The sequence below is a fragment of the Ambystoma mexicanum genome, chromosome 11, assembly GCF_040938575.1.
Source record: "Ambystoma mexicanum isolate Mex_15411 chromosome 11, UKY_AmexF1_1, whole genome shotgun sequence".
Lineage (NCBI taxonomy): Eukaryota > Metazoa > Chordata > Amphibia > Caudata > Ambystomatidae > Ambystoma > Ambystoma mexicanum.
The window spans coordinates 887,999,138-888,015,674 of NC_090934.1; the positions used below are offsets into that span (position 1 = coordinate 887,999,138).

Consider the following 16,537-nt stretch of genomic DNA (forward strand, 5'->3'; position numbering starts at 1 on the left):
TATAAGTCATAGGGCCTCATTCCGAGTTGGGCAGTAGCCATGGCGGTATTAGCGCCATGGCTGCCTCCCATACCGGGTCCGGTCTGGTGGAATGGGGACTTACCGGGACATTCCGACCTAGGCTGACCCGGTAAGTCCCCATTCCAAATGCCATTCCCCATTCCCATTTGAGCCCCATAGGGCTCAATGGGAAGGGGGAAGGCGCTAATAACGGGCCCGCTAATTGCGGACTCGTTATTAGCTCCAAGGTCCCTTAACGGGTCCCGTAAAGAACGTATAGTCAGATCACACGTCCTTTGCGGTTCCTGCTATGGGACCTCGGAATTGGGCGGTAAGGGATTACCAGCACCGGTCTCCTTAACGGTGCCCGGTATCCCTTACCGCCCAACTCGGAATGAGGCCCATAGCCCAAAACATCTGGAGAGCCAGGGGTTGCAGAGCCCTGTTCTGTTGTAAGATTGTTTACCATTCATTGTCATATACTCGGTGAAGTAGTGAACATGGAGCGTGGAATGAGATCTCTGTGTGACCACTGAGAGTGCAACACCACTTTATTAGTACAGAAACTGACCAGCTGCAGCTCTGAAATAAAATCTAAAACACTCTGTAGCAATGTGAGGGCCATGTCTTGCCAGTTAGCATGCGCCATACTTAGATGGAATTCTTAACTTTAGCTTTCGTGGCATCTAGATAGAAATGTGAATGTTAGCATGCGCCATACTTAGATGGAATTCTAAAATTTAGCCTGCGTCGCATCTAGATAGAAACGTGAATGTTAGCATGCGCCATACTTAGATGGAATTCTAAACTTTAGCCTGCGTCACACCTAGATAGAAATGTGAATGTTAGCATGCGCCACACTTAGATGGAATCGTGATCACTGGCCTGCCTCACATCTAGATAGGATATTGAAGATTAGAAAGTGCCACACTCAGCTGGAATATTGAATGATAGCAAGCATCACACCTAAACATAATTGCAAGGACAGCAATACCAATTAACCAATCCACTAACCATTTCACCCCTCTGCATACACCTCTCAAACTCTAACCAAACACAGCCACAAGCCTACAACACAACAATCCGCACAAACGTCACTACACTGCAACAACAAAACAAACCGCACACAGACTCACACAACAGCACATGACGACTACCGACTGTAAAACACCCCAAGCCCAGCCAACAGAACCACCGGGCTGAGGCTGCACATCATTGCTCTCTTGCACTTTTCCAGCTTATTCCCACTAACTCACCCCCCTCACTTTTTCAGAGCCGCCAGAGCTCTAGGGGACCACTCTGGTGGTGATAGTGCGCGGTACAAATATCCTTTAACATTAACATATGACTGGACATGCTGTATTTGTCCGGTCTACGTGCTGTAGGGTAACACTTACTTATAGATGAAAGTTGGCACTCTGAGCAGTGCCTCAAACTTACTTTGTAGTCAGGGCTGAGTTTGATAGTAATTCTGGTTTTCCGATCCCATATCAGAATGAGTCCATTGTTGGCATCGACCACTAGGAAGATGCCGCGCTCCGACACCTTGTAAGGCATTTCTTCAAACTCACATCCAACCTCCTTGAAGGTGCCTCTGCTTAGAACCAAAATGCATTCCTAACATAGAAAGAAGACGCACATACAAAGCGTAAATGATCACAATAGTTAACAAGTACCCAACACATACAAGACTATATTACTTTATCTAGTTTATTACACATTATTTAGCAACCCTATTACAATTGGCTTAATTTGACTTGTAGTTACATGGCAGGCCATTCTTTTACCTAGTGAATCCAAACTACTAAAAGCTTACGGCAAAGCTATATCCCATGGATCATGCATATTGGTGGGACTGTGAGAGGGTCAGTGGCAACACTGATTTGTTTTAACTCTGACAATCCATCTACGAACCGTTAACCATTCTCACAGGGCAAGCCAACGTCCACTTCAGCCTTTGCTGTCTTTACACACTCATAACACCAGCTGGCTGCCCAGCCGCCTCACTAGATTCGACTGTTTGCCATTTTCCCATATTCATTGCCTGATACACTCTGTTACCTAGTCCACAAGTTTCATCCTTTTGTCAGAATCGTTCTTTCATCCACTTTTGTCTTCTTCTTCTTTCTTCTGTCATGTTGTTGTACAATCCTTTTCCTAGGCTACACCTATTACATTTTTGCACTATTCACCCTGTAATTCATTCTATGCTTACACTGAAAGTGCACCTTGCCACTACATTGCTTTCCAATACTCAATGTTTGCCCTTTTTCACCTCACAACCTTAGGTGGCTCTCCCCATTTTATAAATTGTCGGCTTTCCTTTTTGCAGCAAATATTACCAACAAGGAGTTGATAAACCGCCCACAACATGCAAAAATGAAATTTGATAACTGGGCATGGATTACCAACAATGATGCGAGATCTAAAATAAAATCGATTAAATTAATGGAAGGTGTGCATAGGAAACTAAATGAGCCAGCACGTTACTTACTGCATTGTCCCTCGAGGCATCACCAAGACCAATTTCTTAGGTTTCGAATTAATGCTTTAAAGACCAAAGAAATTCTTTGGCAAAGAAAGGACAAATCCATTAAAGATAATCTTTACCGCTTCTGTAATCAGTCGACCGAATCAGCTAAACACCTGTTAATTGTATGCACTCAGACTGTTACTCAACGCACACTACATCTGGGTAATTTTGCACCAATAGATGGAGACATGGAGCGATGGTGGGGGCGGATCATCTCTGGACACAACATAAATCTTGTATGTGCAACTGTGAATTATTTTGACTCGATTCTGAAAGCGGAGAGCTAAAGCTAAATTTTGGTATCAGGTGGTAGGCCGGTGTGGAAGCCGGACGGAGTCGGTAACTGTATGCTTTCATCTGTATGTTTGCCTGCTTTTCTGTTTTCTGTTTTCTGCTCCCTGCTTGTTTTTCTTCTTGGATTTTGATTACTCCTATGATGTGAGAATAGAGGTCTTGTTTGAAACAAAAGTTTGTTTCTTGAATTCAAACTGTAGTTTTTCAATAAAAAATAAATAAATAAATAAATAAATAAATAAATAAAAATTAACAGGTAGCCTAGAAATGTATCTTTCCATTTCTGCATGATGTGGACCTGGCTTTCTTTTTGCAGAAAACATATTTACTTATTCTGGTCTTGCTCTCCCACCATGTATCATGATGACTGCATTCCTATCCCCTTTAATGCTCATACCAGTAACAGGAGATAGGGGCCTAGGCTCTTGTGTGGTCTTCCCTCCCATCCCCAAACTCATGGCTAGTGACATCTCTCCCATTCCACATGCAGTTTAAATGTTTCTGTTTCACTTCACTGCAACCAAACACTGAGGTAAGACATTTTCTGCTCACTGTCCTTCATAGCGTCACCATTTCTTTTCAGTGGGTGTATGTAGTGTGTGAACATAGGCGAATGGCTGGACACTGGAAATGGGCAGAGCCTCTACATTGGACCACAGAAGACCTCATCCGGATGTAGTACCAATTCTGCTCTAGATTTGTGCATGTATGTAAGAATTTGGCATTGAATACATGTATTTATTCTATGGCAGCTTGAATGAGATCACTTTTTGGAGCCAAAGGATGGAAGGCTAGTGTGTCATTGTTTGTTTTTTTTTGTTGTTGCTGCTTTTCCTTTTTACACATCACTGAGACACTCCACATTTTGATATTGCGTCGAACCCTTCCTAATATTTGGAGGTGAGTGAAGCCTTTTTGATCCACTTACCTTGCTAAGCTCATCTGTTCTAGGGACACTGATCAGTCTCTATGGCCATCAGTGCAGCAGAACTCTGGTCGCCATAGTTTATTTTTCCTTGCACACATCACCTTATGTGAAGTGTGGTACGGTCACTTTGTGACCCTGCAATTTCTGTTTTTGGTAACTTTGTGGTCACTTGCATGATGTGTTTAGGATGGGCTTGTGGCAGTGGTTCTATATAGTGTGTTCTTTTTTTATAGTCTCATGCACGTTTGAATGTTTTTGCTTAGTGCCATTTAGAATAGCATATACTCTAAAATGGCTGTGCTATGAGATTTTCACCTGCCCTTTGGTCATCTTGTAGTTTGACCTTTTTCCTGTCCTGGAGTGGCTAGATTTTCCATGTATGGTAAGACGTTTCCCAGAGAAAGGTCACATGTTTGTGGACTAAATGGTGGTCTGAGTGTGTGGCTGGATGTGGCGTCTTGGTATATCTGGACCCCGTCCACATTCATGCCTGGGTGTGTCTGTTGCTGGGCAGATGCAGTGGCCAGAAGGGTGCCAAGAATTGGACAGCCACATCTAATTTGAGTGATGCAGATTCTTGACATTGATGAGATGGGGCAACTCCAGCCTGGATCCTGGATAAAATGGGACTCCTCAGCCATTCTTCAGATCATTGTTGAAGCCAACACCCCTATGAAGGAGAGCAGCCCATTGAAGACCTGTAACTTGTCATTGAAAGATCACCAGCAGCCTTTTCTTCACTTGCTCGGCAAAGCTCTGCCTGTCTGCAGTTCTCCTGAAAAATGTCATTGGCACTTTGAGCTTCAGACCAATGCTAAAAACAAGTCCCGACCACTGACGGTCCAGATGCTGGAAGAGCTTGGAACAGACCTAGAACAATCCTGTGGGATAGCCAGACATCCTCCTGTAACTGTCGCCATCCCGAGTTGAGCCTTAGGACTCTGCAGACCCTCAGTTTATGGAACAAGACACATTTCCCTGACGTTGCATCTCGTCACCATTAAGAGGGTTCTTGCAGGACCAGTTTCTATGTTTCTGCCACAAAGGTCATCGTCTGCATTTTCATCAAGTGGCCATCGCTTCCCACTGCCTCAATCACATCCTGGGAGTACTCAGGTCATCGTTAGAGTGGTGGCCCAGTAAGTTGGTTTGTCCTCGGTATCCAGCTGTCTAGAATTCAGAACCGATCAATCAGAGTCCAGAACCGCGAACTAGCCAGACCCAAGACCCCTGATACCTCTGCACATGCGACTCTCAGGCTTCCTCCAACAGAACCAACACACAATTCCAGAAGGCCCAGCAATTTCAGGACACCCCTACGGTAGTCCCTGAGTAAATCGGAGTACACAGGATGAGTAAATATACCTGTTTTGGCACCCCCTGTCTCCATAGCATTGCATCGGCATAAAGTCTGGCCCTATCTCTCCCTTGCCTAGCCTTCAATGGTGGTGTTCTAGTCAGGAATCCACCCCTGCGTCTCCCCTAATTAGGAACTGTGACCGCTAAGGGCACAAGGCCCCTTCTTTTCTACCTTGGGTATGATTTTGTAAGGTTTTTTATAAGGTTAGTACCTTATTGCTAAGGTTTTGTATGCTGTTTGGTAACTCATTTTTCTTCAACCTATTAGTTCTGAAAGTGTTGATTATTTACCTGGTTCTAGTTCTTTATTCACTTGCTTTACTACACTTGAAGTATTCTCAAACCCGTTTTGAACTTTATTTTAAAAGTGAAGTGTCAGTGCTCTTAGGAGAGCACACCAACATGAATGTGTATATAATAGAAGATAATGTTTTTGTGTGTAGATTACGTTTGGTTTCTCATTGCTAAGCGTTTTTATAAGGACTAAATAAACAACTGTTTATTTATGTATTCTTCCTAACTTGTGTTATTAAGAGTGTTCTGTGTGTGCTTAACTGAACACTTCACCTCTCTTACATCCTCCTAAGCATATGCCTTGCTGTTCAGCAACGCTACCAATACAGAGATTGGTTAGACACTAGTTTTTGTCCCTGTTCATCATAATAAGGTGGCCTCTCAGAATATGTCCACAGGCCTGATTCTGAAAATCCATTTTAACAGTCTTGCAATAAATCTGGAGTTATTTTGGTAGCGTGGTGTACAGAAGCATGTTTTGGGATAATTTGTATATGTCGGACTGTAACAGAGTGCCATCTGCAAAGGTGTACTAGACAGAACCTTTGAGACTTTTGCTAGGCAAAATGGTTTAGGGTGATTTGCCTGGATACATTACCTTGAAGGAGAATTCATTTAATTATTTTTTTGACTGGTTGATTTTGTCACAAATATATGCAGGAGGAGGCCCCTTTACATGCCCTACATTAATTATTTGCCTAAACATACACCCCACGTATATATGCGGCAAAATCTGTTGTAAAAAACACAACAAATTCTTTGACTCAATGTATTGCAGCAAAACCTCACATTCCTGGCAAAATGAAGTTGATTTTCTCACATAGAAAGTGAGCTCTGCTAACTAGGCCGCAATTGCTAGTGCTCCCTGCTAAAAAAAAGTATAGTGCTCACATATATACTTTCACTGGGCCCTATCTACTGTCACACTAGCAGCAATGCAAATTGGCAGCATGGCAGATACAGAGTAACATTTCCATTCCTGAAGCAGTATTTAATAGTCGACACCCTTGATTCAAATTACAAAACTACGGTTCATCCTGAAGGCCTGCTGGCAGTACTTTGGCTAAATATAAATAGAAAATGTTATCGAGTATAATGTATTGGCCTATGAGGAGGTGCAGTTATAAAAGCCAAAACCCATCTGATATAATTTTATTATCAACTGGTTCCCTGTGAGTCCTAACATGGTCAAATGATTTGGGTGTTGCTGTCTAGGGTGCGTGGTTTCACCCATAACAAATGTTGGCCAAAGTCCAGAAGTGCTCCTTTTTCCTCTGCTGGACAGTCTTGACATCTTCCCAGAGGAACAGGGCATAGGGTGGGAGCTCGTGCTTCATATGGAGCCCTGCCAAAATTAGGGGAAGTCACATGCCACTTTTTTCCTTGGGTAGATAGGAGGGAGGAGGGATTGTGTAGATGAAGAATGGACCTGAGACCACGAGAAGCAACCTGCCCTCTTGAAATTGACTAGGCCACACTTGCTACCTGTTAACCCTCATAACTTGCTACAGACATGCCCCCCTGGGAGCTGACATCAGAAAGCAAACCCCATGCTCCAGCAGCAATGACTGGACGCTCAGAAAAAGTTTGAAATAGACCAATCCACTGTGGCAAGTTTACCATATAAGGGGGTGAGACACTCCCATCCCTTAATTGAATTATACTTGGACTCATTTTGAAAAAAAACATCCTGAAGAATCCTCTCTAAATAAGATTTCAATTCAACAATGGTGGGGGTAAAGCCTGCCCAAAATCCTCAGCCACTGGGCTGTGGGTAAGGGTTTCCAAAGAGGCTGTAGATCCCCTCCCTAACTGCTTCAGGGGAACCTTTGATGTAAACCACGTTTGCAAAAGGCCAAGTTGATGCTGGATTCCAGGCACCAGGACTCTGCCTGCTAAAGTGGCACGTGTTCCTCGTTACCCTCGTGGCTTGGAAGGGCAGAAGAAGGATTTAGCATTGTGGAACAAGGCCAAGAAGCCTACGGTACGGGCTACACACCCTTAGTCAAAGTCTAGAAAAACATTAAATGTAGATATTGTTACCTTGTTTCCGTTATTAATTAATCCGTTATAAATAACGTCACTGACTCTGGTATCTTGTGAAAAAAACAGCTGTGTTTTTATATCAATAATGACTTCATTCGGTAGCCTTTGCCAAAAAATGCCAATGCATTTCGGGTAACTCGTCCATCATCAGGGTAAATAGCTATATAAACTGGCTTAGCTGGTAACACATGAGCAGCGCACAGCATAGTGACCTGCTTCTAAATCTTCATAATCGCAAAAATATGTGTTCCAGAAAGCATGGCTCAAAGTAGCTCAATCAACTGAATTCCATGCTGTGCACCTTTCACAACTCTTTTTTTACAGGTCTGCTCTGTAGCTGCTTTTTAGCTTCTGCAGCACCAAAAAACACAAACAAAGAAGACTTTACCCATTCCTAAGCGACCTTGGACAAGGCCTCTAAGAACCCCAGGGTCAAAGGAAGCTGTCTCATACTCTTCCTGCATCCTCAAACCACAACATGCTGTTTTGAGGCCCTCACAACCCTTTGGGCCACTGCAAGGGCCCCAGGGAGCTTCCTTTGACATTCTCTGCTTTTGAATTGCTGCACTTACCCTTGCACTTGCCACCAGCTGGCTGCAATTTTATTTATTGTCTTTATTTATTTTACTGTTATCCTATGTACTGCACTGCCCGTCCCGTTTCCCCTGCACTTTTCCCCTTCCTGCCCCCCTGCACTTGCGCGATCTCAATGTCACCTGGTCTAGTAGGATTGTTGTCTCTGTCTTCCCTCTGTTTCCCCTCCCTTGCCTCGTCGCGCCTTGAAACACTTGTGTATTGGCGCATTATAAATTCCATATCATATCATATTTCATATCAAGCATCTTTAAGACTCCTATGTGATATCACTTGTCTCTTCTCAGAATTCAAGCTTCAAATCGTTTCCTCCTGCAGAACTGCACTGCGTCTTTGGACTCAGTCGAGCCAGTTCACAGCTAAAATTGAATCGCCACATCTCTACAATTGAGCCACTTGCGAGTCCTCGAAATGAATGCATCTTCAAATCGCAGTTTGTTGCATGCTTCATCAAGCCTCAGGCTTTTGCCACTTGTTGAATTAACCACGTTGCTGTATCTCGTGGAATCAGCTCGATCGACTAGATCCCAACTCGACCCATTGGAAAGCACACAGAAGCCCAGCTGGATGCTGTCATGCTCCTGAAACAAAACATTAGTGTATCACCATTGGTTCTGTCTCCTTGTCTTATTCTATGGTCTGTACTGCCATTTAAGACCCTACTCTTTAAAAAGAGATATTGTTGAACTTGCTGTTTGTCTGCAGGCCCTGCTATTCACTACCCAGAGTGCCCCTTTCTTTCAAAGTTTAAAAGTCTGCATTATCTGTGGATTTCTGTACAGTTGTTTTTAATAGTGCGTGTGCCGTGTAAGTGTAATTCAAATCTTTTATTCTTTATCGATCCTTGACCAGCCTCATGACCAAGATACGTGACTTTCCCCTGAGCTATCTGGCACTTGGTGGCCTTGATAGTGAGGTTAGCCCTTTTTAAGGCCTGCAACACTTTATCCAGATGCGTCAAATGCTCTTCCCAGGTGAGCACATGAGTGACCAATCTCTGGAAAGTGGCAGGGGAATTCTACAACCCAAAAGGCATGACCCTAAACTGGTAGAGTCCCTCTGGTGTTGAGAACGCCATCTTTTCCTTGGCATGGTCCGTCAGAGCTATTTGCCAATAGCCTGAGGTAAGGTCAAAGGTGCTCACAAATTTGGCAGCACCTATGGTGTCCACGAGCTCATCAGCCCTGGGCAATGGGTGCGCGTCAGTTTTGGTGACAACATTGACTCCTCGGTAGTCCACACAGAACCTCCAATCCTTGGTACCTGCCTGGGAACTTGCCTTGGGGACAAGGACTACTGGACTGGACCAGGGACTGGTTGAGGGTTCAATAACACCCATGTACTCCCTCCACTGAGCCATCCTGAGGGATGCTATGCAGCAAATCAGGAAGGGGCTCACTCTCATCCTCTTCTTGCTCTGAAGCTAGCAAGAGACATGAGACTTCAGCTAGCCTGTGGAAAGGCTTGAGCCTATTAACATGGAATACCTGAGGGGATACCCCAGAGGCTCCCATGTCAACCAGATAATTGACCTCGCCCATCTTGGAGATTATCCTGAAGGGTCCAGTCCATTTATCTGCCAAAATCTGCCAAAGTCCTAAGCTTGGTAGGCTCCATCACGAGGACCTCCTGTCCCGGAGTCCAATCCACTTGCAATGCTTTACGGTCATGTCAGTACTTATTCAATTCCTGGCTGGCCTTGAGATTCGCTGTCACCTGACCCATCACCTGTGTCATCCTCCCTCTGAGGCCTAACACATAGTCCCCCACTTGCTTGGCAGGACCTGGAGGGGTGGCCTCCAAACCTTCTCTCATTAAGGCAAGGGGCCCCTTCACAGGATGTCCAAAGAGTAACTCAAAAGGGCTGAAACCAACACCCTCTTGAGGCACCTCTCCGTAAGTAAACAGCAGGCATAGCAGGAATGGCATCCCATTTCCTCCTCAGGGGCTCTTCCAAAGCATCTAGCATGCCCTTGAGAGTTTTATTAAATATCTCAACCAGACCATTGGTCTGGGGGTGGTAAGAGGTGGAGAACTTGCAGCTTACCCCACACTCTTTCCACATGGTTTTCATGAAACTCGACTTGAAGTGGGATCCTCTGCCAGAGACAACCTCCTTAGGGAATCCAACACGGGTGAAAATGCCCAGGAGAGCCCTGGCAGCCACCTTGGCAGTTACAGTCCAAAGGGGTATAGCCTCAGGGTACCTGGTGACATGATCGACCAAGACCAGGATGAACCAATGTCCACCTGAAGTGGGAGGGTCAAGGGGACTGACAATGTCGATGCCCACCCTCTCAAATGGTGTGCCAACCACTGGCAACGGTTGCAGTGGGGCAATGACCCTGCCTCCAGTCTTGCAAGACAACCGACAAGTTGGGCAGGTCCTGCAGTGGGACTCCACCTCTACTCCCACCCGTGGCCAGTAGAAATGGGCAGAGAGCCTCTGCTTAGTCCTCTTGGTACCAAGATGACCAGCTAAGGGCACCTCATGTGCCAACTGCAGCAGGAAGGGCCTGAACACCTGGGGTACCACCAACCTCTTGAGGGCACCAGGTTCAGGCTTAGTGGGTTCACTAACAAGGAGCTCACCCTCCCAATAAATCTGCAATGTCCGAGGCACTTCTCCTTGTGCCTGGGACAGGGCCTATTCCTCAGACCCTTGAGAGAGTGGCACTCTCTCTGTCCCTTACAGAAGTCTGCCCGGGAGGGTCCCCCTTCAGCTAACAAGCATTGAAGGTCGGGATGATCTTCCGGGTTGAGAGCCTCTCCCACAGGAAAGTCTTCTGGCTCTTCTCCCACAGGAGTTGAGACGGGATTCACCACTGGACCCAGCCCGTCCGGAGCATGGATCCCAATGGGCTCTGTCAGAACAGCAGGAAGAGCAGGGGCTCCCTCCACAGAGGTGTCCTTCTTACTCTTCCGTTTCCTTCATCGCCTTGGGTTTCCCCGTCAGCGAGGGTACCGGGCTCGCAGCCGGACCATGTCTGACCTGCGATGGGGTGACCGCCACAGCAGCCATGGGTAGACCATCCGTGATCATCCCCAACTCGACCAAATCGTTTCCTAACAAAATGTTCGCAGGCACGTTGTCCTGAACCAGGACCGGAAGCTTTGCTGTCTTGTCTCCATTCGTAATGTTCACTACGGCTATAGGCGATAATTTGGGAGGCCCACCAGCTAACCTGGTGGGCCTCCCAAGAGGAGCACCTACATAGTCCTCTGGCTTGAGCAGGGTCCTCTATCTTGAGCAGGGTCCTGTCCACCACTGGCATGCTTGCCCAAGTGTCTCTCAAACCAGTAGAAGGCTGGCCACTCAAGAGGACACTTCTCAAAAACTTACCAGTGTTCTGTGGGATAGTCGTCAGTACTTCTGCGTACTGGTCCCAGGCCCCAAGGGACACTAAGGAAATCTCTATGGGAGCACCAAAGGTGATCCCAGTAGAGGAGGGAAGGGCAGTGGCCTCCACCTCAGGTACGGAGTAGGGGTAGGTCAGGCTGACAGCCTGGACTCCAAGTGCCTTACCCTTACACTTGGGGTCACCCCTTCGGTGATCCAGAGCCCCACAATCCCAACAAGTTCCGGCAGTGTGGGGTATGGTACTGGAACCACTGGGACCCTGCTTCACAGCAGGTGGACCACTACTCTTACTCCCACCCACAAAAGACTTATCTCCACTAGGTTTTTGGGTCTTCAGAGAGGAAGGTTTTGGTTTACCCGACTGTGACTGCTTTTGGGACTTTCTGAGAGCCCCCCTTTTTTTTGTCCTTGTCCTTCCCACTGGAGTCCTTAGGGGACACCCGGTGGGAGACCCACTTCTCAGCCAACCAACCTAGCCTAGTATGTTTTTGGGCACCTGTGTGTGAACCACAGAGGAGGGTACGGACTGGTGGCAGCTCCGTTCTGAATTGACTGGTGCCCTAAGCGTCCTCCATTTTGGGATGCCCAGGCCCTGTCATTGGAATCGGTAGATTCCTGATGGAGACAAAATGGCCCCCATGGCCTCTTGCCTTCCATCGCCTGTTACCTTGATCTTCCCGAAGTCCCGGGAAGCCCTGACTCTGTCCCTTCCCCCTGACTGGCTGTTGGGTGGAACTCCATATATGGTAGTGTGGGGAAGTGCTGACCAGACTGGCTGGAGCCTTCCCAACGACCGTATGTTGTGGGTACGCCTATGGGTGGGACCTGGGTGAATGGAGTGTGTGACGAACACGCATTCTATGTTGTGGGTGTCTAGTATCTGGTGTTTGACACAATGACTGAGACAGCCCTACCCGAAACCGGTATGAATGCAGTGTGGAGTGTTGAATGGCTTGGTACTTGTCCCAATACACATAACTTGTTGTGAGTGTCTGGAGAGAAGTGAATGGCCTGAATGCACCGTGTGCCTGATTGGCTGCCTGCCTGCCTAAATGCCCTTAGTCGTGATTGGATGCTTGAGTATGACCCAGCGGAATGAATGGGAGATCAACAGTATATCTCGGGACCTCTCACTGCTAGGAAGTGTGTTCAGAAGCTGAAGTCCACTGCGACGAGTTACTGGAGTAACTGAAGCTTGACCTTGGAGCCCTGCTGGACGAGAAGAATTGCTGTTGCTCTCCTTCACAATCTGAAAGCTGCTGTGCCTCCAAGGACTGACCCAGAGAGGACCTGCTAAGGCGCCCTCTTCCCGAGCTACGAGGGACCATCGTGCACCAGCAGACCTTTGAAAAATCTCCCTGGTAGACAGAACTTCGAAAGGCTGCTGACCCGAGACGGGGACCACTGTGGAATCACAAAGAGAAGCGCCCAGACTGTTGTCCGCCACTGTCGACGACCGCCGTCGACGACCGGAGCCGCCGTGCTCCCGTATGCCTACGAACTTTCATTGATTCAAGGATGCTCTCGTCTGCATCGTCGCCGCTGTATCCTGCTGGAGAAGGCCTGACCGTCGACCGGCGCCAAGGAGCATCCACCGGTGGGTTTCCCGCCACCCAAAGACCACAGAGACGCCTACGACTCAACGCCCTTGCAGGCCACAGTTCATCAAACTCTTTGCGGTCCAGAACTATCGACACCGAGGTACCCCGCACGCCTCTTCCTTGCAGGACGTTTACGTTTCCCCGTCAACGAGCACCGCTAGGATCGACGTGGCCACTTCACTGTCGTAGCTCGACCTGTTCTCCGTTGGACGTTCGATGACCTGTGACTCCTCCTTAAAGGAAGGGCACTCAAGAAGGGCCGTCGAATCCCCGACGAGGAACGCTACAACGCCAGGTACTTTGCTGGTTTCCTCTTTATTGATCTGTGTGACATTTTGACCGAATAGTGAATGCACTTTAATGAGTTCTAATAATCATTGTGGTACCACTTTAGAACTGTATATATTTACCATTGTTGATTTCCTGAGTACAAAGTGAGCTATCGTGATATTGTATATACCTTTGAATATTAATTATATAAAGACTGTGTGCAGACATTCCTTTGTGGGTGCTTGGGGACTACACTGTACTTAAGAACCAGCCCCCATCACCTCCTGAGAAGCTAGGCCTTGATTGCTCGTCCATTGCTACCACAATAGAGAATCTTGGCTGGGGTCCTCTGTGCCTCTCCTCTACCATATAGAGAGCGGAAGTGCAGACTCCCCCCACCGGGCGTCTTTACAACAATACTGTTCTATTGTTGTTTTGGATGCTTCCTTGCTGGCTCACACCACTCTTGGAGAATGTAGCATGCTCTAGACCAATGCTACCATAAAAGAGTGAAAGGAGGGTATTGTTCTATGGTGCCTGTCTTAGCTTTAATGTTTAGATCCAGGCTGATTTAGTAGTAGTGTGGGGCTGAGTAGGAGTCCAGAAGCCACTATTGGGACAATAGTAACCAGCATACTATGGACCTCATTACAACCCTGGCGTTAAGGAGTTAACGGCGCCGTAAAAGGCTTCCGTTAAACCCTTAACGCCCGATTCACACTTTAACGCCTGCTTTTTGCAGGCGTTAAAGTCCAACCCGCTAAGGGACCTTGGTGCTAATTACGGCACCGTAATTTACGGTGCCGTAATTAGCGCCTTCCCCATTGAGCCCTATGGGCCAAAAATGGGAATGGGGAATGGGCCATGGTGAATGGGGATTTACCGCCCCGCCAACCTTGGAATGGGGCGGTAAATCCGCCATCCACCATGGCGGAATCCGGCATGGACCATGGTGCTAATAGCACCATGGTCCAATGCCAGGGTTGTAATGAGGCCCTATGTGTAGTGGTATTTTATGCATTCTCCTTACAGTATGCACATTTGCAATTTGAGGCACGGGAGACAGAGCAACGTGCTCAAAATCACACAGTGCTGCTACTGAAATTTAGAACCCAGATCTCCAGTCCTGAAGGTCAGCAACTTTACTACTAACCACTGGACCACATCACACTCCTTCTTCAGGGCAGTGGACAAATAATCTGAATGTGCAACTACTGAAAATGTTATGCCTTCATTGGTTCGAATCCAGCAAAAAAGGCTGACCAGTCGCATAGACATTTTAGATATTATGAAGTGAGACATTGTTGCAAACAAGCCATGCCAAATTAACAAGACATTGTCCACATTCAATGTGTAAAATGATCATAATGCAAAGGTTCGTTTATGTTTTGAGGGGATTTTTGTGATGTTTAGAAATCCTAACTCAGGATTCACACTTGCAGGTATCAGTTATTAAATGCATAATATACAAAAAGGAAACAGTGATAGCTCACACTCTAAAGATGCTCAATTAAATCAAGTAATGTGAAATATTTATTAGTTTCTTATTGGGGGACAGAATCTAGTATTCCTGATAACAAAGTACATGCTTTAGACTCCAGCTCACTTCAATGCAAAATGCCCTCTTTTGATACGTTTTTCTTGGGAGGGTCGGAGCCAAAGGCATTTTGACAAGTGTTACACAGAATCTCCCAAACCAACTTGACTGTGTGGACCTGACACAGGCATACCAAGAGGCCCTTAAAAGCAGTGATTGAAGTGAGCGGGAACAGTCAGGAGCGGTGTTCCACTACTTTTATTTTTTTCTGTTTACCATTCCTCTACTTTTTACGACCATATTCACAATTCTATATAGTGGATTTGTCCTTCATGTCCCTGTGCAAGTGTAAAGTTTAACAGCAACCTTAGTTACTAGTCACTAAGGCTATTGGAATGCCCCGGCCGCAACACTTGCCACATGTTGCACCATGCTTGCACCTACCCTCTCCCCTGCCGAGACCACAGTTCCACTACGTTTTTCGGTACACTTCTACCACTGCTTAAAACTATCCTGTCACCCCAGTGAATAAGGGTAGAACTCAAAGATTAATCTCACAAAGAAGTTGGGATAGGCAAGGAATAACACAGCAATACGGTTTAAAGAATAAATGTGCAAGGCCCAAACCATGTCTAATGTACTAAGGAACAATGTATAGGCTAATGCAAACATAAAATATGAGGGAAAGTGATAAAACGAAAATTAAAAGAAAAACTCAACCATTTAAAAAAAAGCCAATGGAGTCAACTACTAACATGGCCATTACTGGGATTCCATGTAACTCTATAGGAAAAAGTCAAATCTTATGAAAATGAAAGTAAAATTGAAATTAACGTGTGACATGTGTACCATTTCATACTGGACCACTGGTAATAAGGAGTTGCCAGAGCAAGGGCTACAGCATTTTCAGGAGTTTTGGTTTTGGACTTTGCCTTTCATGCAAAGCAGTCATCAGTCCATTGGGGGTGATGGTTATGGCAGTGTTCGAACATGCAACTAAGCGTCTGAATACTATTAGTGCGAATTTACTGAGAAGTCAGAAATCCACAGATAGAAGCACGTGGCTTCTGACAGTTGAGTTCGAAGTGAGAATATGTCTCTATCTGGTTAAACTATGATAGCAGGAGCTCACATTGGAGGGCGTTTTAAGTGGGATGAGGGAATTGTGAAAGCCTGGAAGCCATGCCTGTCCAGAACCAATTCAGGAGGTTCTCAAACATTGTTAAAAAACACCAGTTGGTAGTTGGACAACAGTAGGAGTAGCACATTAATCAAGTTGCATTTATCTTTAGGAAACAACTGCACAAAATAATCCCATGTGGGCACAGATCAGATTTGGGCAACAACAGGTTACGTAAACAGATTCAATCCTCCTCCCAGGCTAGGGCCAGGAGCTGACGGAGAGAGTTAACAGTTCTTGGCTTTAAGAAGTTACAGCAGAACTCTGACTTCTCTCCTGCGTGGCTACACATCTACCATTCAGGAATCATGACTCCAAAACCTCGGGCTTTAATTTACAGGATAAAGGCTCCCCTGAGACTGACGTTTGAGGGACCACGAACCCCTCAAAATGCGAGTGGTTTGTGTTTACCTTAAACTGATTTGTTCAAGAGTATTTTGCGTGTTCCTCAAACTAGATTGCCCAAGGCGAGTTAGGAGTGAGCGGGTGTTCATAAACATTTGCATTTCCAAGTCCAGCCGCTTCCCGGGAACACTCTGA

At 46.2% G+C, this 16,537-nt stretch overlaps 1 protein-coding gene across 1 annotated transcript in view; it reads right to left on the reverse strand.

The window, feature by feature from the left end:
- Positions 1-16,537, reverse strand: part of LOC138505058 (mucin-2-like) — an 894,965-nt gene that overhangs the window by 434,302 nt on the left and 444,126 nt on the right. The window contains exon 23 of the mRNA XM_069625383.1: positions 1,441-1,617. Coding sequence (XP_069481484.1) covers positions 1,441-1,617 — 177 coding nt within the window. The remainder of the gene's footprint in view (positions 1-1,440; positions 1,618-16,537) is intronic.